Source organism: Strix uralensis, chromosome Z (assembly GCF_047716275.1).
Source record: "Strix uralensis isolate ZFMK-TIS-50842 chromosome Z, bStrUra1, whole genome shotgun sequence".
In the NCBI taxonomy this organism is placed as follows: domain Eukaryota; kingdom Metazoa; phylum Chordata; class Aves; order Strigiformes; family Strigidae; genus Strix; species Strix uralensis.
The window spans coordinates 12,754,704-12,781,649 of NC_134012.1; the positions used below are offsets into that span (position 1 = coordinate 12,754,704).

A 26,946-nucleotide genomic window follows, 5' to 3' on the forward strand; every position below is an offset into this window, starting at 1 on the left:
TGGATAGTTAAGTCTACTCTAAATACAGGAACATTAACTTGACTGTTGATGTTCACATAAGACCACTGCACTCATACAAGACTCAGGAGTTTATGGTTCTGGTAACTTCATTCATGAAATGAGATGTGGTGAATGCTCATCAAATTCAGTCCCTCAAAAGCTGCTACCACTAGGAAGTTTATCTTCAGTGAGATAATGGGCTATCTTCAGGGAGCGATACGAAAAATTCTATAGTAAGTTAAGTGTAGCACATCTCTATTCCGATAGGACCTTAACAAAAGGAAAAAAATGCACGTTTACTATAATTCATTCTCAAAGATTTAGATTTTTATTGAAAAGAATTTTCTCGGCAACTCAAATTGCAGCAGCTCATGAATTATTTCCATTAAAAGAGCCCTTTCTAAGAAATCTTTACATAACATCTACACCTACTCCAACAGTTCAGAGTAAGAACTATCTCAGAATAAAAACCTCATGTCCACATAGTCCACAATAAATTTGAAGATAGCATACAGTAAGACGATATCAAGTGATAAAACTATTTTTCAGTTAGCCTAGACATACTGGTTTTGAGCTGAGATTCTTTAAAGAAAGCCACAACACAGTCACTGGATGCTGTATTTACTTGATTTCACAACTGAGTCAAAATCCTATGAAAAGTTATTTAGTCTTTTCAAATAATCCTCATAGTTAGTAATGCTTGAGTGAGTTCTAGTTGAGGAAATATTCCAATTACATATTGCGTAAGTCAGTACACTAAAAACTAAAGTTCAGTAAAACTGGTGAAACAAGCTTAAATTTATAACTAAAGCTGTTTATATGTAGTATGAATGTATAATACAAATAAACCTCTTAGTGTACCTGTTTACACTGAAGAGTTCACAGATTAATGCAACACTTTCACAGTTAATTCAAGTCATCTTAAATAAATTCCATTTAAAAATGCTTTTATGGTAGCATTCCATGTATCGCAAACAATCCTTTGTACTCAAAAATAGGCATGAGTGAGAATTTTTCCTCTGCCCTCAAATGTAATGTTACAAAAAATCCAAACTGGTCGCCTTGAATATTTTAAAAGTAGAACTACTGAGAGGCATGTATAACTGAAGCATAAGCCAGCTAAAGATAAAACTACAGAATCAGGATTTTTCTGTAAAGAATGCATGTCTTCTCTGTTAAAAATATTCCAGGAAAAGGTATTTACCATGCTTAGCAGAACTTGTTCATATTTTCAAGAGAGCTACGAAGGGACAATCAGCCCTAACTAGGTATGGGACTGCTCTGCAGTACAGGCTAAGCAGATGCTCAAGTCAGAGCAGCCAACAGTCTATTGTGCAAGAAGTTACAGGCTGGGAAGGATGAACAATTTTTAGTTCGGTAGGTGGAAGAAAATACCTTTCACTTTGTTGTAAACTATTTCCAAATTTATCAGGTCATCTGAAGAAAGAGTAAATACCCCTTCTCAGTATCTATGTACATATATAGGCATTGAGGCCCATTTCACAAACCTTTAACTACTTCGAAGCTTAGTGTTCTTTCTGTTACTATTCAGGTCATTAGACTTGCTGAATCTGAAGCTGCATTTAACACCATTTACATGAAATTTAAGTAACAAGCGAGAACTACAAATAAGTGTCATTATGACAAAGTATTTACCTTAACTGTTTCCTCTTGAAGAAAATTGCAAATGTACTGAAGTATTTGTTTATACATTCTTGGCTTTACCTAAAGCCTAAAGTGGGATAACATCATAAAATTGATAATATTACAATAAAAGCCATAGCCACGAATAATAGGATACATTTTCTTTGCCAGGCGAGGTTCAAAGCTCTCACAGGTAAACACGCTTTTCAGTGTGGCAAAAATATCTACCCATCTGTGAAACAACACTGCTCACTTCCACTGTCTGGTTCTCCTGAATCACCTCTACTCCAGTAAGAAAAGTGATGATATGCAGTTTTGATCTATTGGTCGTGCTCTTTGTAGCTCCTCTACTGACATGAAGAGGTCCATGGCATGGCTTCTTCAATTGGCAGTGGCTGTGTACTTAAAGAGGAGGGACAAAGATTGTGGTGCACATACCAGACAGATAAAACTGTTAGCAGAGTTGCATGTGCAGCAGAAAAAGAGGCATCACTAAGTTGTTGCAACCTTTTCTAAATTTAAACACCTCTACACTCATTTCATGGGTTTATGAATAAGTAATCTTCAGAAATGAAGGCTTTGGTAACAGTTCCATGTAGAAGATACAGTAAGAACTGAAAATCTATTTATGGAAAGTTTATACTGGATTATACCATCTGTTCTTCTAAGAGTTATAATTAGTGTGCACTGCTTTTACATTCTGTTATTTAATATTTGAAGGCTACTACCTTAATCTGGAAGCATGACTTCTACGTAAGAGTACACAGCTGGATTGACATTATACCACACTACTTCTTTAAGAAGTTTTTATTTTTTTAAACTTCATTTGACTTCTTGAGGAGTAAACTTAATCTCTAAAGGCAGATTATGTCCTCAGGCATGCACAAAACACTTCCACCTCAGTATCACTATAGCCTGTCCATAAATAATTTAGCATGTGTCCGATTAACAAAAAAACCCAAATAATCTCTTCCCCCTCAACTAGAAAATGACTAGCTAAACAATGCCACAGCCCCCTAGCCCTGCAACACTGTTCCCCATTATCAGTTTTCTTTGCCCAGTTATACTGCCTTCTGGTAACAAACAGGGAAGCTAATAAATAATGAGGGAAACATTTTCTTTTTGTGGAGTATTTGCAAGTGATTTTCAATGCCACCTTTAGATGAATGCATTCTTTAGTCAGAAATAAATGGTGCTACTCTTTAATATCTAACAGAGCTGGCTATCCTAATAACTTGAGACAGATTTCGGAATAGTTTCCTGGGAAAGTATTTCTAAACCATTCAAAATTTTTCTGACAACAATTAACTACTGTAATCTTGTTATAATTATGACATGAACTCCAATGCATATTTTATCAGGGAAGAATTTTAAATCATAACAACTAACCTATAATTTCACCAAAAATAATTTCAAGGCACCCTTGTAACAAACCCATACCATTACTTGTAAATGTATCAGATTTCAAAAACACTGTAACAGCACAAGTTTACTGAACCAATTATCCAATCTAGGATAAAGGCTTATATTTTGTTCTAACCACCAAGTTAAATAAAGTCCCCTCTTCAGACAGCAGACCTGGCAACAACATCCTAAATCGTGCAAACAAAACAAAACAGTAAACTACAACCTTAAGTTGTAGCTACTGTAAAATTAAGCCACATCCAGGACACCAGCAGCCACTAACTGCCTTGAAAGCCAGTCCAATCCTTCATAAAGTCCTGTACCACTTCGGGCATCACAACCCTGAATATACCAGCTACGGCCACAGCAGAGTTTGTGGAGACTCAGCAGTTCTGTGATTTCTTCCACTGAAAGCGCACCTGCTACATCCTGCAACAGAATCAGATACAAGACTCAATTATTCTTCTGTATTATGTTTGAAGTATTTTATTTTTAACCAATGGCTTACACTGAAGCTACATATCACATAAAAGCTTTCCAAACACAAAAGCCAAATAAAACAGTTGCACACTTACTACTTGTTACCATAAAATAAAAACTGGCTGTTGGGACCTACTAAGCACTCTAGCATAACTTATTTTACCAACATTAGACATAAGGAAAACACTTACATTTTCTGCTTTCCACATTACCATTCCCTACCCATAGCAGAGAGTTCAGAAAGTTGGGATTTGATACCCAAACTGAGGAAAAAAAGTAACAGAGTGAAAAAAATCACAAGTACCTGTTTATTAGCAAAGATCAAGAGCAAGGCATCCCGCAACTCCTTCTCTGTTAATAATTTTGCAAGTTCACTGTGTGCTTCACTGACTCTGTCTCTGTGACTGCTATCAACAACAAACACCACCGCTATGAAAGAAAGATAGAAATGTTTTACACTTATTCAAATATAAGCTCTGAAATTAGCTTTCAATTTACACAATTCTTTTTTTCTAAGTCTTCTACGTGAAGTTTCTCAGCAGTGCACAGCTTCAATTTCAAAGCCAAGAGGACTGAGAAATGCCTTACATACCTCTACACTTTTGACAAAAAATAGAATTCATCCTTAAAGAGGGAAAAAAAAATAATCTGAAGTTCTTTGCCAAGTCTAACATAAAGGCTGTGATATTTTAACTACTTAGTTCTAAGACCAGATTTACTATGTGTGGATTGAGTATCTCAGTTTAAACCATTTCTTGTTCCAGTTTCCCTTAACTGGCTGTAAAATCTACAGGTTCAGCCAAATAGGCACAGCTTCCTTCAGCTACAGACCACACAATCCAGAGAAGATCGTTCTGGATCCGACACAGCAGCCATGGATTTTACTATCCACTACAGAGAACAACCAAGATGCCAGAAAGACTGGAGAGTCAAGAAGGGAAAGCTAGAGGACAGAATTTAAACGCATGGTTTCTGCAATGAAAAAACCCCCAACACTGAAACTAAACAAAACTTACTGCAGGTATGCACCAGGTTAACTGCTTAAGATTTCTCTCCAACATACAATTCCTCAAAGCCAACATGATTCCATGCTACTGGTGTTTACAGGGTAAGTTTTAGGAGGACAACAGAAATCCCAGAATATGATTTTTTAAAGTTTGAAAATATAAACAATGTAAAATGTTAAAGTTTGGAATGAAGGCACAAAGTGGAGCACATAAACTAATGTTTGTTATTCCTAGGTATTTCAGAAAATTTTGAATCACTTAATGAAGAGGAACCCCTTTCTAAATTGGAATACAACTATGGATGATTTACAGAAGGACAGCATGAATATCTAAGTCAGCACCATTTAGATCAATGTTTTCAGAATCAGTAATCCAGTCTACGAACCAGATATTACACTGCAATACGAAGTCAGAAGTTACAGAACTTTGTAGAATTTTTTGAAGTTGCCAACTAAAGGGTCCTGAAGGCTATTATCATCATATTTTCATTTCAAGTGCTATTTAAATTTCATACCTGGCAAGTACTACTTCTCACTATGCAAATTTTGGAATGCTGCACCTTGGCCATGGTCAGCTAGAACCAGTTTAACAGAGATTCTAATTTTGTTTGGCTCCATGAACTGTCTGATGGATTTATGGACAATGCACCTTTATCATGCAGCAACTATGACCAACTGGATTGAAATTTCTTAGCTCATGAATCTAGCAGCTGTACTTTGCATTAGATGAACAATTTTCTACAGTTATAAAGTACTTCTGTTAATAATCTTTTTGGCTCTGAAATACAAGCCAGAAGACAAAATACAGTTTAAAAGTTGTATTAGTCTCACCTTGTGTATTGAGATAATAATGTTTCCACAAGGGCCTCAATTTGTGCTTCCCTCCTACATCCCAAATAGTAAACTTCAAATTCTTGTATTCTACTGTTTCAACATTAAAACCTGGAATAAAAATATTAAAGTTTTCTAGTCTTGTTCTATATGAATATAAAATAATTAAATTCTACAGATAAGTCAAACACTCAAAAAAATCACTACATTTAAATTATTGCTACTAACCTATTGTTGGAATTGGTTGCATGAATTCATCTTGCTTTAACTTAAACAAAATAGTTGTTTTGCCAGCTCCATCTAATCCTAGAGTGACAACCCGAATTTCCATTTTTGGTCCAATATGTACCCTGTTGTCCTGGAAGAAAGAGCATACACTAAACATGAGCAAGTTAGGAAATTAAATTAGAAAACCCTTATGTTTAAGACACTTACCTTGTCACTATTTGTAAATGATTGGACTCCAAAAACAGATGGATTAAATCGATGGACTCCAAAAATATGAGGCACAATCACTAATCACCTCCAAAATATCCAGTAATCTCTGTAGTGAACCTGTAAACTTCTGCCCAAGTTATCACACACCTTTTAGAAAGACAGCCAATCTTATGCTAGTATGTCTACACTTGATAAAATTTCCAATTCTTTCATTATTCTTGGCTCAGACTGCTTGAATTGTTCATAGCAATTAGTTAGAATTCTCTGACCAAAAGACTCTGTTGGTTTTGTAGCTTTTCCACTACGTTTTGTCACATTTTTAATGCCCTCACCTACATAACTACTTCCTTGCTGGAGGCTCCATAGCTATGCCTCTTTACCTCAAGCCACTTCCAAGCCTTTACCACATTACAACAGCAACATTATTAGCATTTAGCAGCAATCTGAAATAGTGAAGAAAAATTAATAAAAAACCCCCCAAGTCTTGCTTGGAGACAAGGAAAGAGCATCAACTTCCTATTTGTAGTTTAGACCTAGCTACCATGAGTATTGAACAAGCTGACACTAACACTGTGATTACGTGTAATTACTAATACAAAGCAGCAAACTGTAAACTGTAAAATGAACAACATAAGCTAAGATTACTAGTTATCCCTGGAACATATTTTGAACTACTTAGAAATGCTACCTTGATGAAATACCAGTTTCAGTCATCAGAAACATGTGACAATTTATTTGTTTTCTTGCACTGTACTGGGCAAGCAACACACAAAAATCTGTGTCTACCCCACACAGCTTTTTATTTCTTCTTGCATTTGAAATGCTATTTATTGAATGCAAAAATGCTACAACCTCTCCCGGTACATGACCAACATGCACCAGAGTGACCAGATCTATAAACATCTACATCATGTGACATGAGATACATAGATAAATATATATACCCACACAGAGGATCCATTATATAGCTGGATATGTCATCATGACATGCAACTCCATTCTCTGCTCTGTCACAGATGAAGTAGTATACCACCAGAACAATCGGTACAGATTAATTCAATCACCTTATGCTATTGCAGTCTCCAAAGACAGTAAAAACACTTTGAGAAACTGCTTTCTAAAAATAAAAATGCAAATACTACAACACAAAAAGTCAGAAGCATCATGATTGTAGGAGTGAGATCAAAGGTCCATGTAATCTAGAATGTTGTCTGAAACTAGGTAAAGGTGGATACATGTGAAAGTAAAGAACAGGGAAAGCCCATGGTGATAACTCCCCTAAACACCCTCCCTGTGTCTAACAGCTTGCAGCTCATGGACTTACTGAGCCAACAGTGCAGTTTCTGCAACTAACAGATCTTGATGAATTATTCACCTATGAATCTATCTGTCTGTCTGTTTCTTGAAGCCACAGACATTTACGGCCTAGAAGATCCTTGGCATATCTCCACAGGCTAACTATCTGTTGTGAAAAAAAAAAGACTTTATTTGAATCTGTGAAATAAACTTGTACAAGCTGAGCAGTTTCAGAACTACAGCTTGATACTACACAAGGCAGATGCTCCAAAATCAAAAGGCTAACTGAATATCTGAGATTTGGAAAATAAGACATTGAAACTTATTTGCTTTTTAATAAAGTTCCTCTAAGCTCTAGGTATTTGGATTCAGAGCTGAAGCTGCAAAATTCAGTGACAACATTGCAACACAGCATGTTATCAGAAAGGGTTATCTCCTGGAGAAGAAAAACTTGTGGGCAGATGCTCAACAAGTGTGTCAGCAGGAAAGGTGCAGGCAAAGAGAAAGAACAGAAAGAAATATGCAAAAGGCACTGAAGAGTCAAAAAAATGCCATGCCTCCAAGCAGCCTCTTCACACTGAAGCCTCAGTTCTGATTTTGTCTAAAATTTCTGGGGATGAGTCTTCCCAGTTCTCCTCTGTGCCTGAAAGGAAGGGGGAAGGAAGAGAGGCAGCTCTGGATAGACCTGCTAAATTTACAGGTTTCTTGCTGGAGGCAGCACTCTGGCTATGGCCAGAGTTCACTGACAGTGACCCAGCCTGGCCACCCTCTCAGGGCTCCACCAGAAGCACCAGTTACCTCTACAGCTCCTGTGGCTGGAGGACAGAGACAGTGCTGGCCTGTGCAACTTAAAGCATCAAGGAAGTAGAGGAGATGGATAATTCTGTCAAATTTAGCCATCCCATTGCAGCTGGCTTTCTGTAAGGTTTACAGTGAAAATAGGTTGTTCTCAGTATGTTTGCACTCTCTCAGAAGGAATCAAAATGCAATCTGTGACAGACACCAAATTTCTACTTTTTGTGTGAGTAATTCTGTCACTTCAGGAAGAACCTTGCAAGAAAAGTTCCTACTCAGAAAACAATGTATAGCACCTGTAGTAAGTATTAGAAATAATTGACTATTGATGATCACAGCTAGAAACTGACAGATAAAAAAATATCTCTGCATCAACTGTATCAGCACTTTCAATTAAAAGTGTTACTTAAAAAAATCTGGCCAGTAAAACCTTTTCATGTAAGCATTTCTGGCAGGTGTATCACTTGATAGCACACTTAAAAACAGATAACCCATGATTTCTGTTCAAGTAAAACTTGGTGTTTTCTTAAATCTAAGTACAGAAAGTGCAGAAAAAAAAATCCACACAACTGCGGTCTCTTGCTTTTTGTCCTTGTCCTTTGTCTTTGCTGAGAAATTTATTGACATGACAAAAGCTGTATACAGGTTTACTTAAAGATAGTGTTAAGTGCTTTCCCTCTGACAGATTACTGTCTTCTTGGGTACTCCTGGTGTTGGTAAGGGTTAGCAGTTTCCCATACTTGCTTCAACATTGACAGGTAAGTGCTCTTTACAATCTCAGATTATGTTTTCTTAACCATTTTCTCTCTCCCCAGTATGTACACATAAATATTTAGGATGACTAATTGCTATTCCGGTATATATAACACTCCACAGCCACTGCTCCTGTTTGACCAGGACAAAACAGCAATCTCTCTCTTCATGTAAGGATCATACTCCTGGATGAGAAGTACGTGAAGATATTTCAACCTGACTTCTTCAAAGTCCTCACAAATACATAGGTAAAGAAGGATCCACTGGAAACAATATATTAAAAGAAATTATGTACAAATATATTTCTTGAAAGATCTTTGGCATCTTGTGCTGGAATTCTCCAAATCCTCCCTTCAGAGCTTTACACGCATCATTTTGCTTGATGGTTTAGGAGACAGAAACTGCACTATCCATGGTTTTGGTGCCATCAGTGAAACAATAAATATGGATAAAACCTGCTCACTTTCAATAGTGAAAAGGAATTCTGCCTCCCCTCCTTAAATCTCCACAATCTTCAGTGGATACAGAATGTTCCTCTGATCTGGTACAGTTTGAAACTTTTTCTTAATTTTATAATGGATGCAGCCTTCAATGCAAGACCTTCTCAGTTATATAATAACAGTCTACAGGTTTTTATCTGAAGATTTTATTTCTGTCTGAAATTTCCTGCCAGGCACAGACCTTTCAGGTACAACAAACCTCACTACAAGTCACAACAGTGCCCATCAGCATAACAGTATTCTAAAAAAACATTGTGTAGAAAGAGAGCTTTAAACTTCATCAGAAGTGAGGAAACATAAAGAGACTGAAGTAATTATTTTCACCTTACTTTTTTATGGTCACTGATGTTTTTGTGAAAAATTACATTTGCTTTAGCACCTTTGTGATTCAGAATCTAAGCTTCAGAAGATTTCATAAAAATACCAGAAGATTTCATAAAAATACCAATTTGTCACAGGAGAAAAACAATAAAAGCCCCATTTCTTTTTAAAGAAAGCCGAGGTGTAGAGAGACACTGGAAGACTTCCGGGTCCCCCAAGTCAAGTCCCATTTCAGATCTATTAGAGCTTAGCTGGCTGCAACCATTCTCTTTCCAAGTGCTCAGAAATTTGCAATCAAAATTTTCTGAGTCAGATGAACAGCTCCTAAAGGCAGAACCAGACATCCAAAATGCCCTCTCTGACTCAGTCCTGTGAGACAGCAGCATCAATTAATTCTGAATACACAGAATGCAATTCATCATCTGTGGAACATGAATGCTGATTCATTCATGGAACAATGGGGGTTTGCAGAAGAGATCTCCCTGACTGGACTAACTCTGGTCTCTGCTGAATAGGGAAGGGAGGGACAGAAGTGAAAATGCTGCATTTATTCATCTGACAAAGCAGGTATTACATGGAAATTCAAACATACTGAAGTTACAAAACAAATTATTTGGAAGAAATTTTATTTCTGACATCAACAAGAACTGGGACAGAATCCCCATAGAAGCATCTGTTTCCTTATAGTAAAAGCTTCAACAGCAACAGTTAAATCCCCACTTTCATCTCAGCAACAATAGATCCTACTCCACTTTCACCCATTCAGAACTAAAAAAAAACCCCATAAGCCAAAGTACCTGTTCCTTACAGTTTCAAACTTATTTACTCCCCTACATGAAAAGTATCATCATTATCGAACTCCAAATAATTTCATCCCTTTCAAAGAATAGGTGGTATTGAAATTATATTAAAGCAATAAAAACAACCTACTTAAAAGATGAACTGTGTCTAAACTATCAGTGATTACAAAGCAACTGTAAGACAAATTTTCATTTAACAAATTGAAGGAAATACATTATTTTTAATATTATACACTGAAAGTTATAATAGCATTATTGCACTTAAATATAGGTGTGCAATTTTCAGGAAATAATAAACATTTTGCAGAAGTTATGCTGTTGTCATGAAAAAGCCAAAAATACATGGAAAAACAAGGGGTAGATTCCAGGTCTGAATTGAATGTACATCAGGAATGTTTCCAAAGAAAGGCAATTCTAGAATTCACAAATACTATCTTACACATTTAAAAGAAAGCAGCTAATGTTCAAAGGTACTGGTGCAGACAATATCAAACGAATGTTTCTCACATTAATTAGAACAGAACAGTGGTTTTGTTGTTCAAATACCAGCTGGCACTCATGATATGATAAGACACTGTGGCTCAAAGTGATACTGAACTGCATAAATTCGCTGCAACAAATACAGCATCATAATGAACATATATTATTTCTGCTTTCTTTTAAACTACATTTGGGATAGCTGTACTTTTATGAGATTAAGAATACCTTTGTAAAAGTGACAGGTATGCTAGCATCCAGCTGTACATGATCTGCAAGTTCCGTAAATTGCTGCTGCTGTTTCTGTAATGTCTCTAGCAATCTTGTAATTTCCTGTCTGGCCAACACTACTCTGCAGTCATCCTAAACGGACAAAGAAAAGAAAAGCATGCCTTCCCTTTAGTAACTTATTTAAAATAACCAAACACAATGTAAATATTATGACTGGAAATCAAGCATTTTAAATAGAAATACTCTAGTTAAAGAAACTCACATTTACAAAACAGATTTATTTAGAATTCCTATACAAATGTGAAGGCCTTGTCATCCTTCCTTAACAGATAATATATACTTAACTGATACTAAATAGTTCTGTAGTTTTAAAAAACTTTTCCTTTGACCTCTCTTAGTCCTGTAGGAATACGAATATAAATTATAAGATACAGTAAGGTAATATATAAAGAAGATTTGTATCATTCATGCACCATTTCAGCAGCTGGAATAGAGCAGCTGCTTTGCAGCATACAGCCACACACAACACAAAGATTAATATCCACCCACCAATGATGGGAACATTTGCATAGTTAAAAGTACATCTGACTAAGCAAAAAGACACTAGCTCTAAACAAATTTAAAAAACAAGTACAAATAACACATTAGTGAAATAATTTCTCACACTGTTTACTGTTCAGCACATATACTATTTACTTCTTGCTGTCACTAAATTAAGTGAATAATGGATCAGATACTCTCATACAGCCACCTTCTTCACACATTCAATATGTTGAATTACCCATATTACAAGTGTACCAAAAGTTATTTTTTCCCGCCAGCCTCATGTGACAACTATCTTCAAACACCTATACTGGTAATTGCAACTGCAAAATTCTTCTCACAAATCTTGTAGGTTTTTTGGTTCAGTTTCATCTCACCTTCCCACTAACTTCACAAATAACTAAAAATTACACCAGACAAGGGAACCATGCCACAGGATGTCCAGCAACTGGAAGACTTGATGATTTTGTACTTATTATCCTTGTCTAACCGCCCCCCCATAATGAATATTTCAATCTCATGTTATATCATTATTGTTTTAACATTGGAAAGGAAATGCAGAGTACCATCTAACTTTTTCGTTTGTAGCCTAACCCTAATTTGCAGTTCCATGTACCTTGCCATATGTAACAGCTCACTTGCCAACCTACCTGTTGTAAAGTCTTTTCACAATGAAGGCAAGCTGTTGAAACCTGTGACAATAGGATGGTCATGTCTTCTTGCTGTTGCCTAAGCCATATCAACTTCTCTCTCACATGAGCATCAACAACACTAAGAGCCATTTCCTCCTGACGACAAAGGGTTTCATGAAGATCAGAAAAATAGGCTCGGACACATGAGCGAGCGTTCTCTGCAGTCCCTGGTACCTAGTGTTGCAGTCAGGAGATCCAGATGATTAAGGACACCAGTTGATTCCAGAAGCACATTTTTCATTTTATTCCAGTTTCTAACTTATGTTCACATCTCCTTGGCTACATCACAGTTCAAATCCCAGTGATACTGGAAGTCTTACCAACCCTAAGACCAAGGTCCTCCAAGAAATTACTTCAATAATCAAGTAGCTTACTTATATATATACACATCTTACTAAAAATGACCAGGGAAAAACCTCAGTAGCATCACAGCACCTGAAAACAGATGCAGTCGGTCACAGTTCTTCAATACCATACTAGCAGTTATACAGCTTTCCCTACTGCCTCCCTGTTTTCATGCAGTCTAAAATCATTGTAATGACAAGTTCCCCTCTATCTGCTGGCTTAAGCCTTAATACCAACTTGGTAGAGATAAGAACTTAAGGTCTTGTCTTATAAAACCTATGCGTAATTTTCAGAGAAATTCCTTATCTTGGTTATTATAAAAAGCAAATACTCTGTGAGAAAAAAGGCATACATGTTCAGTATGGGCCATTCCAACTCCATCTTCAACTATTTGTTCTCCTCCTTCTATATGCTGAACAATTCCAACTAATTTTCTGGAATAATCTGAGATTTCTTCTGTGAAAGTTCTTATACAGTGGGCCATGTCTAAAATGGATGCACGAATCTGGTTTGCTTCTGGTTCCAAGACAGAATGCTATTAATTAAAAGCAACATATCAAAGATTAATCATAAATATCTTAATAATATTTTCTATTTTACTACATATTCATGTATGTGTGTACATACATACATATAGGAGAGAAAAGCAAGAATTTAAAACCATCTTGCAAGTTAAAATGCAATCAGGAGTTACCGATTATGCTGAGACTTTGATAGGCATACAGCAATTACACAAATAAACACACAAATTTGCCTGTTTACCATAACCAATTATAAAAAAAGAAGGGTGGTTAGACTGCACCAGGTTGGGTGAGCCTACTGTTTGCATGATGAAAACAACTTTCAGAACTGGTGACTCAATGCTGCGAGAAGTTCAGAAAAGCAACAGATAAAGGGACTGTCCATCTTCATATATAAATAATTTATTGTTGTCTTAGAAAAAAATTTGTTTTTTTCTTGTAATTTTACCATAGCAGTTATCTGAAATGAAGGGAAAACAAAGGAACAGTATGCAGTTACCTCTATAAAGACATATCAAGAATCTACCCTCCTTTCTTCATAAGCTTTTGTACCCTCATTGGATAAGTAATTATAAAAGCCACCTGATGGCATGACTAGAAACAGATTATTAGCAGTACCTTATGACCTTGATGCTTTCCGTACTCTTTGCAGACACAACACATAAGAGGACTCGCCTGACAGCCCTCTTCTAAACAAACAAACTCAATAGCATGCACTTGGTGTTGGGAGCACATGGTCTTCTCATGAGGCTTATCAGCAAGAGGTACACGCCTGTGTTTCGCTAGTGTCTTTGTAGAATGAGTAAGCTGGGAACAATCTGCACACAGGTGAGTGGCACAGACAGTGCAATATACAGATGCAACGTGGGCTTCATCTTCATCGCAACGAATGCTACTCTAACAAAAAAAAACAAAACAAACAACTGAAGTTGTTAACATTGAATCCCAATAACTGAGAAAAATCAGAAGACCTGACAGCAATATAAGCCTGAAAACAGACTTTCTTTAGAATTTACACACTAATAAATATTTGGATTACTTTGAAAACTTGATTTTAAGTTCTCAATATATTTTTAAAAAAACAAAAGTCAGTTTCCTTTACAGGCAACTCCAGTAAATTATTCTAAAGGTGTTCAGTGATTTTATAAATCCAAACTTCAGTGGAAATTGTAAAGGTTTGGAGGATAAAATAACTCAGGTTCCACTAATTTCCTCCACAGCAGTCATTACAGAAAACAGAATTACAAAGTTACAGACAGACAAAACACCAATGGACAGATACACACTTAGGACAGTTATCTATTCCTAGAATGGCACTCCATGATACTTTTTGAGTACCAGTTGTTAATACTTGAAACTATTAAAGCAGATAGTTTTGATAATAAAGTACTATCACATGATGTATTAATATCAAATGACTATAAAAGGCAACAATGCAAGAAGAGTTGAAGCTTTAGAAAGAGTTTCTAAGAGGTTTTAGAAAGCTGTTCTTAACTCACTACAACTGAAATATCCAAATGAGTAACCTTTTCTAAAAATCTCAAAAGCCTAAAGAAAGGGAAAAGAGTATGCATGCTTGGCAATACCTTTTCATTTTCTGATTTAGTTAATACAGATCAGCATTTAATTATGAAGCAATTAACTGAAACCTTAATACTAGATATTGAAAGAAAACATAGCACTGTTAGTGAAATTACATTTGGCAAAGAACTGACTTTTTTTCTATCTAAAGATAACTTTAGGCAAATGTAACAAATTTTTGCTTTTTTAAAAAACTCAGTACCTCTCCAGATAGACCAATGGCTTCTTCTACTGTCCCACACTGCCCAGCAGGTCCATTCTGCAACCGTTCCAAGAGTTCCAACAAAGCAAAATTCTTTTTCAAGCCCCAGACACCGGAATCTCCTATTTTTGAGGAAGAGTTAAAGGAAGGGGAGGAGAGGAAGAAAAACCTCAAGCAAATACCATCATGAGAAGATCCACAAACCACAATTGAGATTCTGACAAATGTTAAGAGCACATTAACCACAATGATATTAACTAGAGATACAACTACTACTTTTTCTACATAAGCTCACACTACCCTTCCATCATGAAACTACTTAATATTTATGCAGAATTTCCCTGCCAAAAAGACGCCAGGATTATTAAAAATTTACAAAAGCTCAGTAAAAACACTTGTAAAATAACCTGCAATAGCTAACAACTAAACACAAACCCTAGTGTGTATCATAAAAATTAACATTTTGCATACCTATGACCAGTGAACATTTCTACTGTACTAACAGAAGCTGTGAAGAATTCACACTGACAAACCTCATAATGAACCACAAGATGCAACATCTGTTGCAGATCTCAGTTCAGTAAAAACCTCAGTAAGAGTTAAAACAATATTCAGAAAGAAAGACCCACATACCACACTATTTGATAGAGCAAAAAAGAAGATATCTCATACTCCCTAGAGCAAAGCAGAAGTCCATGTCTACTCCTGTATCATCCTCATTTTGTAGACATTAACATGAAGCAATGTGATGAGAAGCAAAACCAAAATTGTATCCCAATGACTGATGCTAAATGCTACCGGCATAGGCCATGAAGCACATGAGAACACTACTGATTGCTTCTCCAAGAAAGTACCATCCCTTGACTTTTTTCAGCATCATTGTCATAAAGTTAAAGACATTTTCTCTGTTGCAAGACAAAGGTGCCTCAAGAGATGAAGCATCATGTTTAAGCAGTGGATCATTACTTTTTAGTCATTACAGAATTACAGAATGTTTGAGGTTGGAAGGGACCTCTGGACATCACCTTGCCCAGTCCCCCTGCTCAAGCAGGGTCACCTAGAGCTGGTTGCCCAGGACTACACGCAGACAATTTTTGAAGATCTCCAAGGAGGAAGATACCACCACCCATGTGGGCAAACTGTGCCAGAGCTTGGTTATCCTCACAATCAAAATTGTTTCCTTATGTGCAGACAGAACTTCCTGTGTTTCAGTTTGTGCACATTGCCTCTAGTTCTGTCACTAGACACACTGAAAAAAGCCTTCCTCTATTTTCTTTACACCCTCCCTTCAGATACTTGTATCTCTCAGCCTTTTCTCATATGAGAGATGCTTCAGTCCCTTCATTATCTTACTGGCCTTTTGCTTCAGTAGCTCCACATTTCTCTTGTACTGGGGAGTCCGAAACTGGACCCAGTACTCCAGGTGTGGCCTCGGCAGTACTGAGGACAGGTGAAAAATCACCACCCTGGACTTGCTGGCAACACTTCCTGATCAGCCCAGGATACCATTTGCCTCCTTTCCTGCAACAGCACACCAGGTAAACCAGCACCCCCAGGTCCTTTTCTGCAAAGCCACCCTCCAGCTGGTTGTCCCATTCTCTTCTCTCATTCTCTTCCCAAATAAGAGAATTAGAATCATAGAATATCTTGAGTTGGAAGGGACCCATAAGGACCACTGAGTCCAACTCCCTGCTCCTTGCAGGACTACCTAAAACTAAACCATATGACTAAGAGCATTGTCCAGATGCTCCTTGAACTCTGACAGGCTTAGTGCAGTGACCACTTCCCTGGGGAGCCTGTTCCAACAGCCAACCACTCTCTGTTAAGAACCTTTTTGCAATGTCCAACCTGAATTTCCTCCGATGTAGCTTCATCCCATCTCCTTGTGTCCAATTGCCGGTAACCAAGGAGAGGAGATCAGCACCTCCCCCTCTGCTGCTCCCCTTGAAGAAGTTGTAGGCTGCAGTGAGGTCACCCCTTGGCCTTCTCTTCTCCAAGCTGAACAAGCCAAGTGATCTCTTGCCCTCAAGACCTTTCACCATCTTTGTTGTCCTCCTCTGGACACACTCTTAACAGTTTGATGCCCTTCTTATATTGAGGCGCCCCAAAGTGCACACAGTACTCGAGGTGGGGCTGTACCAGTGCAGTGTAGAGGGGGACAATCACCTCCCTTGACCAGCCAGCTATGCTGTGCTTGATGCACCCCAGGACACAGATGGCCCTTTTGGCTGCCAGGGCACACTGCTGACTCATATTCAACTTGTCATCGACGCAGATCTGCAGATCTCTTTCTGCAGGGCTGCTCTCCAGCCTCTTATCCCCCAGTTTGTACATATAACCAGGATTACCCCAGGATTAAATGTCTCCCCTTTCTCTATTCTCCTATTTGTGAGGTGACTGACTTCATCAAGCAGTGGACCTATGTTATCTTTGATTCTCCTTTTGCTATTAACATATTTTAGAGAGCCCTTTCTGTTGTCCTTCACACTGCTGGCCAGCTTGAACTGAATTAAGCTTTGGCCACAGGAATTTTGTCCCTACAGTGGTGAACAGCATCTCTGTAGTCCTCCTGTGTTGCCTGTCCTTGTTTCCAATGTCCGTACACTCTCCTTTTCCACCTAAGTTCTAGGAGATCCCTGGTCAGCCAAGCCGGACTTCTGCCCTGCTTGCTTGACTTCTGACACTTTTGAATTGCCTGCTCCTGCGCTCTTAAGAGATGGCTCTTAAAAAGTAATTTACATCTAATGCAGAAAGCACCTAGCAACTTCCCTCTCAGCAGAGCTGTTACACAGAAAACAAACATTTTAATAGTATGCTATCAGACACTCCTCACATGGGATATTTGCCATTTTCAAAGACTGAGTAGACAGAATCTGAGGTTCTCCTCAATATACAACACCTAGAAAGTTATATTTGATTAACTGCAATAGGCTGACTACCATTGCTGAATCACAACTACATACTTGTGGAAATCAGGAAAGGCCAATTACAGATGGATGATCCAAGAATAGAGAGGTGTTTTTAATGGAGCTTGGTGTTGAATTCACTACGAATTTCCAGAATAAGCGTCACTTCTGGGTGTAGGTTTGGGTGTGGTTTTATTCTTTAAAATCGGAGGCAGATCAACTTTTGAAGTTTTTCCTGCACAAACTAAACCTTTACTGCTTCACAGTTCAGAATCAGTTTAACTCCTCATTGACACTAACAAGGCTGTTCATATAGAGTATCAATACATGCCAATTCAGATAGATGGTGTAATTATTTGCTAACAATTCCTAATTTGGAAGGGATAAGAAATGCATGTGCTCTTTCCTCCTCCAGCCTCAATGCTACAATGAACTCTTCTGCTGTTGTCACAGGGATTTTACAATGATCTATTAAAATTGATAAACACAGATATATAAGCCAATCCTCATTAAAACCTCCAAACATCCTGTTTTCCTAAAAAAAAAAAAATCAGAGTTAACCCATGAATACCTATGATCTTGTAACATTTTTACCAGCTCAAGAAAAAACATATCCGAGAACAAAAAGAAACTCAAGAAATTACTTAATTATATCTAACATTACTGCTGAATACTAATTGAGTGCACCAAAGAAGTGCTCTAAGGAAGGCAAGATGTGGACGCTAGTGTTGTCACATAATATTGCCCTTATCTCTTTGTCAGATGTTTACTTAAGTGCACAGAAGCTACTAACTTTAGGAAAAGAAATAGGGAGGGTTTGTTAGCTTTCAGTAGAATGACAGAAGGCACAACATTACCAGTAGTGCCCAGGGTAGTGACAGATGTACATTTACATAGCTAAGAAGGTGTGTGGAAATGTCACCTTGTATTTAAACAGAATCTGTAGGACCTGAAATTGTCTCATCTTGTTTTATGATGAAACTTCTGAACTGTGTAAGACAAGAAAAGGTTGCTGCAGTTACTTTTTAGAGTGTGGGACACCACTATCGGGACAAAATTGCATATGCATGCTGCTTTTGTAATTCAACTATTTGCTTCACACTCCATGCAAACATATCCATCTAAGAACATGAGCCAAACTTGAGTTGTCTGGTTCTCCTGAGTGTCACTTCATAATTCCTAAATTATGCTGCCCTGTCATGGTCTGGTAGGAGTATGTCACCCCACGGATCTTATACAGAGATTAATTCCTCCTCCGTCAGTACTGAGATTTATCAAACACTCCATAGATTTTGATGTATCATTAGAGTGAAAGTGCTGTTCCAAATGAACAGAGACACACCAACTACTATGAGTACCAGGCAGTTATGAGAACTAGCAAAATGAAGTACCCACCCCAAATACTCATCTTTCACTGCTCCTCAGCTTGGTACACACAGCTACAGAATAATTACAGTTCCAAGAATATGGATCTTCAGCTCCCACAGGAGTCTGGATTTGCAGCACAGAGAGTATACCCTGCTACAAAGGCTCTTTGTTCAAATATAGTCATCACATAAAAGACAATACTTTTAAGAGCTAGATATGTTACAATATTGTTTGTATGAAAGAGTACACAAAAAGAAAACAAAATCCCCAAAACAAATGGATATGCAAGTCCTCCTATCATCAGCTTCAGCTTGTTAAGAATTGCTCTCTAGTTTTGGCTGGGATTAAGTTAATTTTCTTCATAGTAGCTGGTATGGGGCTATGTTTTGGACTTGTGACCAAAACGGTGATGATAACACACCTGTATTTTAGCTATTGCTGAGCAACTTTCACACAGCATTGAGGTCTTTTTCTGCTTTTCACACTGCCCTGAGAGTGAGTAGGCTGGCAGTGCATGAGAAGTTGGGAGGGGACACAACTTGGACAGCTGATCCCAACTGACCACAGGGATATTCCATACCATATGGCATCGTGCTCAGCAATAAAAGCTGGGGTGAAGGAGGAGGAAGCCAGGGGGACATTCAGAGTTATGGCATTTGTCTTCCCAAGTAACTACTACAGGAGATGGAGCTCTGCTTTCCTGGAAATCCTGCCTGCCAGTGGGAAGCAGTGAATAAATTTTTTATTTTGCTTTGCTTGTGTGCACAGCTTTTGTTTTACCTATTAAACTGTCTTTATCTCAACCCACTTTTGCCATTCCAATTCTCCCACCTGTCACACTTGCAGGGGAGTGAGCGAGCAGCTGCATGAGCCTGAGCTGCCTACCCGGGTTAAACCACAACATTCTCTATTTTACTCAAAGAGCTACAAAACAAAAGAGGCTGCCTTTCAGTCTTAAGACTTCAAAACTTGTTTGAAATACATGCAAGTGCTTTTACTACCTAACAACATTTTTCCTGCAGTACTGTTTCAGGAGCAAGGCCACATTACATGACTAGGCACAATTATGTGGAAGACTGGAATGCTCACATACCAATTGTTTTCCCATTAAGGGGAGCAGAACAAGTAATTTCACGAGGTGCACGCCACATCTGACAAAGTGAGAGCAACAATGCTAGGGTACCTCTGAAGAGGGATGTGACCAGGAACCAACATACCTACAATGTAAACATCATAATTTTGGGTAGCTTGCAGTTTTGCCACATGAAATTTTCTCTCCTAAGCATTTTTACCCACAGTTTAAACCATCAACCATAATATTCTCAGTGGCCAAACTCAAAATAGAAGTGCCTCACAGAAAAAAGACAGAGTTCAGAGTTTTCCTATAGCTATATGGGAGTATATATAAGCTACTCTCCCCTCCAACACCTTCAGCTGGTACAAAACAACACTGACTATCTGTTTAAAAAAAATGCTTTCCATTAAAAGACTATTAATTTTATAAAATCCGCTGTTTCTGGAAACGCACCTATCAAGGTATTGGTTAGTAACTTGGAAGTTAGGTATAAAGCAAGGGCATGTCAGTGCTCTCTGCAGTTATCAGTTCCACTGCAGAAGCCTTCTCTGGTAGAGATAGCATACCAACACCCAATCTAAGCTCAGTGTACTCCACAAAATAAATTGTGAACAAAAAAAGAAGTATTTTAACTTTTGTTTGCCACAGATGTTGACAGAGTTTACAGCAATTATGTTCTGGTCCTCCAGAATTACAGTTAGCACCAGGACAGTCATCTGCCTTGATATATTCTGACTTCAGAGCTTTATTATTTTTTAGCTCTAGCACTCCTAGCAGGATCACAGTGTTTTTTGTAACACAGAGCAAGGAAGAGTCACCTCTTATTAAAAGTTGAAGAAATAGAGAGTGCAATATCCACTTTTAGAATCTAGATTATGCCAAATCAGTTTGTAAACAGAGTCTGGATTTGCTGACACTGTATCTAGACAGATTTCTAGACACTAACTCACAGAGAGCAAAGCACAAAAAAGTGGCTAGATGGTTCTCCTCTACAGTGTTTAGAATAGCACTACCCCACAGCAAACTGACTGTGCACAACCTTCAGTTACCACAGTATACAAAATACTCACAATAACAATATAATGACTGCTGATACTAATGTGGACCTTGTATCTCCAGATTAGCCACTAATCCAGATACTCATTAATAGCAGAGCATATATGGATGTACATGCACCAAAAGGATAAACCTACTTATGAAATAAATTGTACCAAATTAGCCTTTAAGCAAACATTGGATATGGCTGAGAGAGAAAGAAGCTGTTCAATCATTGTAGCATTTCTTACAAAACTATTTTATTCCATAGTTTTTAATACATTTATTTAAAAAAAAAAGAGGAAAACAAACAACAAACTAAGAAGTTCTCTCCTCAGTTTACATTCTCATACCTGATTTTAATCATGTTAGTTCTGTTCCATGTCTGGCACGAAGACAAAGCCAAGCCAAGCCAGAAAAATCAAAGCAGAACTAATTTACTGAAATGTAACCAACAGAAAAGACAAGTCTGTAGCTATTCTGTGTTTATTTTCTAGTTCATAACTTAAAGCTGTCAAGAGAAACAAAGTTACATTGCTTTTGCCTTTTTTTTTTAATTACATGTCCTGAGATTCTGATACATGTTAGTAAGCACCCTATAAAATATATATTATCATAAAGTCATGTTTCATTTCACTGGTATCTACCATGAAGTTTATGTATTTGAGAAAAAGCTACTTTGCTTCTTTTTACACTAAACCTACTATAAAATTACTATGTACTCAACATACATATTTTCAACACATCTGATCAAGTGTTTATTTTATATTTAAAAACACTAAAAGATGAGTCGGGTGAATACATCCATTTAATCTCTTTGACTTTAGCTCAAATCCTGCTTTGGTCACAAATGAAAAAGAGTCCAGTGATCTCATCCTTGTGCCTACAAGGGATGTTTGTGTCCATTACAAAACCACTACACAATCTGACTGTCTCTTCTCAAAAGAAGAATAAGACATGAATAGCAGGAAGTGTGTCAGCCAGGAATGAGACAGTGACAGAGCGAAGATACTGACTCCAGCCAACAATACAAATGTCATTTTCAAAAGCATGAAGCTTGTCTGCAAAAGGATTATAAATAATGCAAAGAATAAAGGAGCAACTTTTGTCTAAAGGTCTGAACAAAGCTGAAAGAATGTTACGTTATAGCAACATATTCTTGCACAACATTTTGAAGTTTTATCTCAGCACTCAAACACTAGCAAAAGAATATACAGATATAAACAATACTAACAGGATGGATTGCATGAAGGATGCCAACGCCTGCACACACCAGTTCAACAAGTCCTAATGACAGAAAATAGTTTCAGTCCTGTAATGTGATGATGGCAGGGAGAGTTCAACTGAGCCATAAACTGTTAAAGGCTTCCTTAGCAGAGGTGCTCAGCTAAAGTCAAAAGCCAGAGACTCCGAAGCTTTTAAATAAGCACATCTTTCCCAACAGTTCCCTGGTCCCGTTCTATTTTTTTTAAAAAAAAACCCCAACAAACCACTAATCCAACACAGAAGAGAGAAAGCAGTTTGCAAGAAATGGTTCACCTCTTCTCCCAAACGGAAGTATTTTAAGGAAAAGGCTTTAAGAGGAGCCTCCTCTTCTACAAAGACCATTTTATAGATTTTTCCCTAAATATACTGACTGAGTCAACATAATCTCCAGAATATATGCCTTCAAAATTTTGGAAATTGAAAAGCTTTTCCATTCTAACATTTTGGTTAAAGAATGCTAATCTAGTTGAAGAAAGTCACTGGACAGTTCATATACCTTCAACACATACATACTCATTTAAAATTCTCCACTAGAAGATTAATCACAGGCAACTTCATCAAAGAACTCTCAAAAAAACCCCCCAAAATCTATGTTTAGTCTACTCTGCAAAGTAATATGGTCTGGGCAGGCTTCAGTCCTATCAGTTCATTACTAAATATTTTCTCTTATAGTAATTTTTCATGAACTATTAGTATATTTTGCTAAGCACGTAAACAATGTCTTGTCAATTTTCACTTGCAGACTCCATATTTCCAGAAATTCTGATTGACAAAGTACTCTAACCCTGCCTTCCCATACAGTTTTTTATATATATATATCTATATTTAAGAGACAGGCAAGTAAATTTAAACCATGTCCATTTCAGAAGGGAGAAAATACAGCCGTATCTGTACATATACATTCTTGAGTATTTCTTTCAAAAAGTTCCCAAGATGCCTTGGGAACACTTGGACTCATATAGGATTAAGTGATTTTGTAATAAGAGCAAAGGAAAACAAGCAAGTCTGTCTGCTGAACTGTATAGGTCAAATGACCATCTAAAAGCATCCGTAAAATCCACAGTTACTGATTAAGAAACTTTGTTCAACACAGGTAGCTTTATATCCTGATTATACAGCTCTTCTTTCAACAGAACTTTCTCTTGGCAGCAATCCTATAATCTAGATTTAGATACTAAACAGCTTCCTGAGACTACTTCATTAAATGGCAGAATGGTAATTGCAGAAATGGGTGAAAAACAGAGATTGTTTTCTCACATGTCCTGAAATGGAGGGGAGGGAAGGATGAGAAGTGCCCTGGGTCCAGAGTTGCAATGCCTCCCTCTCAGCTCCACTCCTGAGCTCTTAGAAGGAAACAGAACTACAAGCACAGCAGATTTAACCAAGAGCAGTAACTACTATGTGATTAGATCAAAACAAAAAATACACAGATGCCTCAGAGGGGCCCTGACAAGCTGCACTGCACAAAAGACCCCATTTTCACATGCTGGAAGAAATATTTCTTAAGACAATTCTTATGGACCTCGTAAGCCTAGAAGTGGCTATGACCCTCTTTTGGCCCAAATAACCATGCAGAACATTTTTATTCACCGAAGTATTTTCACTTTCAAGCTGTTTTGTAAAATTTTCTACCTATCAGTTTTTTGTGCAACTGCTGGTCACAGCGTATCATCCATCCTTCTTTCTAGTACTAGCCAGCAGCATGCAAGTCCACTATCCTAGACAGAAAAGCTGAAGCTTCTTTTCTCTCTTTCTATCTGTAGGAGCCTTATGAGTATAATAATATTTCACTGCGTTTCATCAGAAGACCCTCAGTATTATGTAAGATGAAAAAAAAACTTTAAATGTATTTATAAAGCTTCCATTTCTGTTGAACCTGAAACCCACGAAAAATTATGATAGGACACTCAAATGCCTGGGAAAAAAAAATGCACAATAAAAACGAAGAAGTGACAGGTTCCCTTGTGGAACTAAAACTAAGAAGTGGCATGTTCATAATAAAAATGCTCCTTTTACTTTACAAGATACAAGCAGTGGTCTTGGACAGAAATTTTCGCAACAGCAGGGCTAAGTCTTGTGCTCTAATGTTCTCCCCCTTAACAGCATGCTTTAAGAAATCTTGTGCAGCTATACAGTCATAGATAAGAAGACAAATCATGACTCTCTTAACCACGTCTTCTAGACTGGCAATCTTTCATGATGCTCATACTAACCACATCCCTCCTCCCAGAAAACAAACCCCTCTTTCATATGAGACTGGTATTTCTTTTCCTGACCCCTATTTCCATGAAAGCATCCCACAGAGTGCCTTAATATTCTTCTCAGTTTGATCTACAGTCTAGCAGATTCTCTTACTGCAAAGTAAATTCTTATTCAAGGGAATTTGACATTTAAACATTTCTTTCATGGATTACTAGATTAGAAATCTCCTTCTCTGAAGATTCTCCTCCTTCCAACAGCTATTTTACCCTGTGCTATTCAAAACTGCTGAAGCCAGTTCTGTTAACAAATTCTTCTTGGTAAAAATTCTTCTGATAACTCGTCTTCTCTGCAACCCTGTGTTAAATAAGCAATTCCTATTCTGAAGGAATTAAAAGCATGTGTCATCTTTTGTCTAAAATAAACTTCCACTCTTGGACGAAAGCTGTATCTTATCCTTTCAAACACTGTCTGCAGATGCTCCTACAGTAGGGGAATTCCTGTTGATAGCCTGTCACTATCAGTTATTGCATATATAGAATTACATTTAAAAAAACCCAGGTTTGTTATCACCAATACTTCCCTCTATATCCCTTCATCGTGAATCCAGACAAATCTGTTTGTCAAAGACACTACCTATTCAATTGCATGTTTTATTTAGCATTTAGGACAACAGGAAATTAATACCTATTCAGGAACCCTTAGTCACTAATTTGAAATTAGTCTCGTCGTAAATATAGGTGTACAGAAAGACTTTAGGTTATAAGGCTTGCAAGCCTAGGTTCAAGAAGAAAAAGACAAAAATCTTTACTTTCCTTTTACTAAAATATCTATTTTACTAGTGCGTAACAGTGCTATGAAGTTCTCTAAATGAAATGGAACACTGTGCATTCATTACTTGGAAATATTATCACTGAGTGGAGAATCTGTATCTAGAATTACCTTCTGGGTATCCTCGGCTGACAGGTTTTAAGAACTTTAGACTTACATTTTCTTACCTAGTTCAGTAACTTGTCGATCAAAAGGACAACGAACTGCTCTTCCATGAAGGGGAAGCCGGGTAAGACAGTCATGGCAGACAGTGTGGCCACACAAAAGCAGCCGGGGAACTTTGTCACCTTGCAAAGAAAACACATCTTCACAGACTCCACACTCAAGAACCTATAATTTAAAAAGAGACCATATTTGGTTTTGAGCTGATAAAAAAACAAAGCTTCATACAGTAAGCCATATGACACTGTCTATATTACAGAAGTTCCTGCAGTCACAGCAAATAGGCTGAGACATTAGTTTCACTTTGTACACACAAATAACGATCATACCAATGATATTTAAAACCCAAATAGTCATGAACAGAATATTTTAACTCTTCAGACTCCCACTGGATCAGCACCAGTTCTTGCCCACTTCATTTAATGCACTGCCACAAGAAAAGCCCACTGGTCAAGTGGCACAACCAAGTAAACAGAAACGTTCTCACAGGAAAAGGAAACGGAGGGCAAGACACTGCCAAAGTTGACCATCAGCCGGTGGAGAAAATTTTCCATTCATAGCTGATGCACATAAAAAGGTCAGTCATACCAAGTTAGACATTTATGAAGCTACAAACGCAGCACCGAGGTAGCAGGAACAAACAGCAGGGGACTGGAAGACCTTAAATCGCTAATAAAAAGCGAAATTGATCGTCATCTAGAAAGAAAAAATCCTCACGCGACAATCCGTAAGACAATAACGTCAGCTAACCACCTCAGGGAGCCAGGGGTTACGTTTTCTCCGACACAGCTCCCCTTTGGGGCAGTCACCCCTCCCCTCACACTGAGACCTCCCGCCTCGCAGTCCGCTCCGAGGCACCCCACGGCACGCGCGGAGGGGCCTCGGAAGCAGCCTCCTGGCCCGCCCCGCCCCAAGCTGAGCCCCGCCGCCTCAGGGGACGCCTCCTGCCCCGGAGACTCTCTTTCCCGCGCTACTCCTTCCCCTAGCTGGGGCAGCGACGGCGCAACCCCGGCCGCCACAGCCTGCCCTGCCGCAGGAGGAGGCTGGGCCGGACGGCACGAGAGGCCGAGCAGCCCGTCTCACCTTCACTGTGGCGCCCGCCGGGCCGCGGCCGCTACCACCGGACCCCCGGCTGCTGTCCAGCCCGGCACCAGCCCCGACCTTGTTTACACCTAGGGCCGACATCTTAGGGAGGGCGGAGCAGAGCGGCCGACAGCAGGAAGGAGCCCGGTGCCGGCAGGAAG

The 26,946-nt window shown here is 38.2% G+C and overlaps 1 protein-coding gene across 1 annotated transcript; it reads right to left on the reverse strand.

The window, feature by feature from the left end:
• Window positions 1-305: 305 nt before the first annotated feature.
• On the reverse strand, window positions 306-26,937 carry TRIM23 (tripartite motif containing 23). Its single transcript, XM_074855052.1, has 11 exons — window positions 26,786-26,937; window positions 25,708-25,870; window positions 14,861-14,982; window positions 13,696-13,974; window positions 12,909-13,091; window positions 12,170-12,385; window positions 10,974-11,108; window positions 5,594-5,723; window positions 5,366-5,476; window positions 3,833-3,957; window positions 306-3,477 (listed from the first exon to the last, which is right to left on the reverse strand). Exons 1-11 carry the CDS (start codon window positions 26,885-26,887, stop codon window positions 3,298-3,300), a joined length of 1,746 nt encoding a protein of 581 aa, XP_074711153.1. The 5' UTR covers window positions 26,888-26,937; the 3' UTR covers window positions 306-3,297.
• Between the last annotated feature and the right edge of the window lie 9 nt (window positions 26,938-26,946).

Bases quoted from the DNA above. Each gene is read 5' to 3' on its own strand.
- TRIM23 (XM_074855052.1), bottom strand. From the start codon at position 26,887: ATGTCGGCCCTAGGTGTAAACAAGGTCGGGGCTGGTGCCGGGCTGGAC. The intron at 5,477-5,593 runs GTTAGTAGCAAT...TTTTTATTCCAG, and splicing joins GCAACCAATTCCAACAATAG to GTTTTAATGTTGAAACAGTA. The intron at 3,958-5,365 runs GTGAGACTAATA...TTTCTTTCATAG, and splicing joins TTATTATCTCAATACACAAG to CGGTGGTGTTTGTTGTTGAT.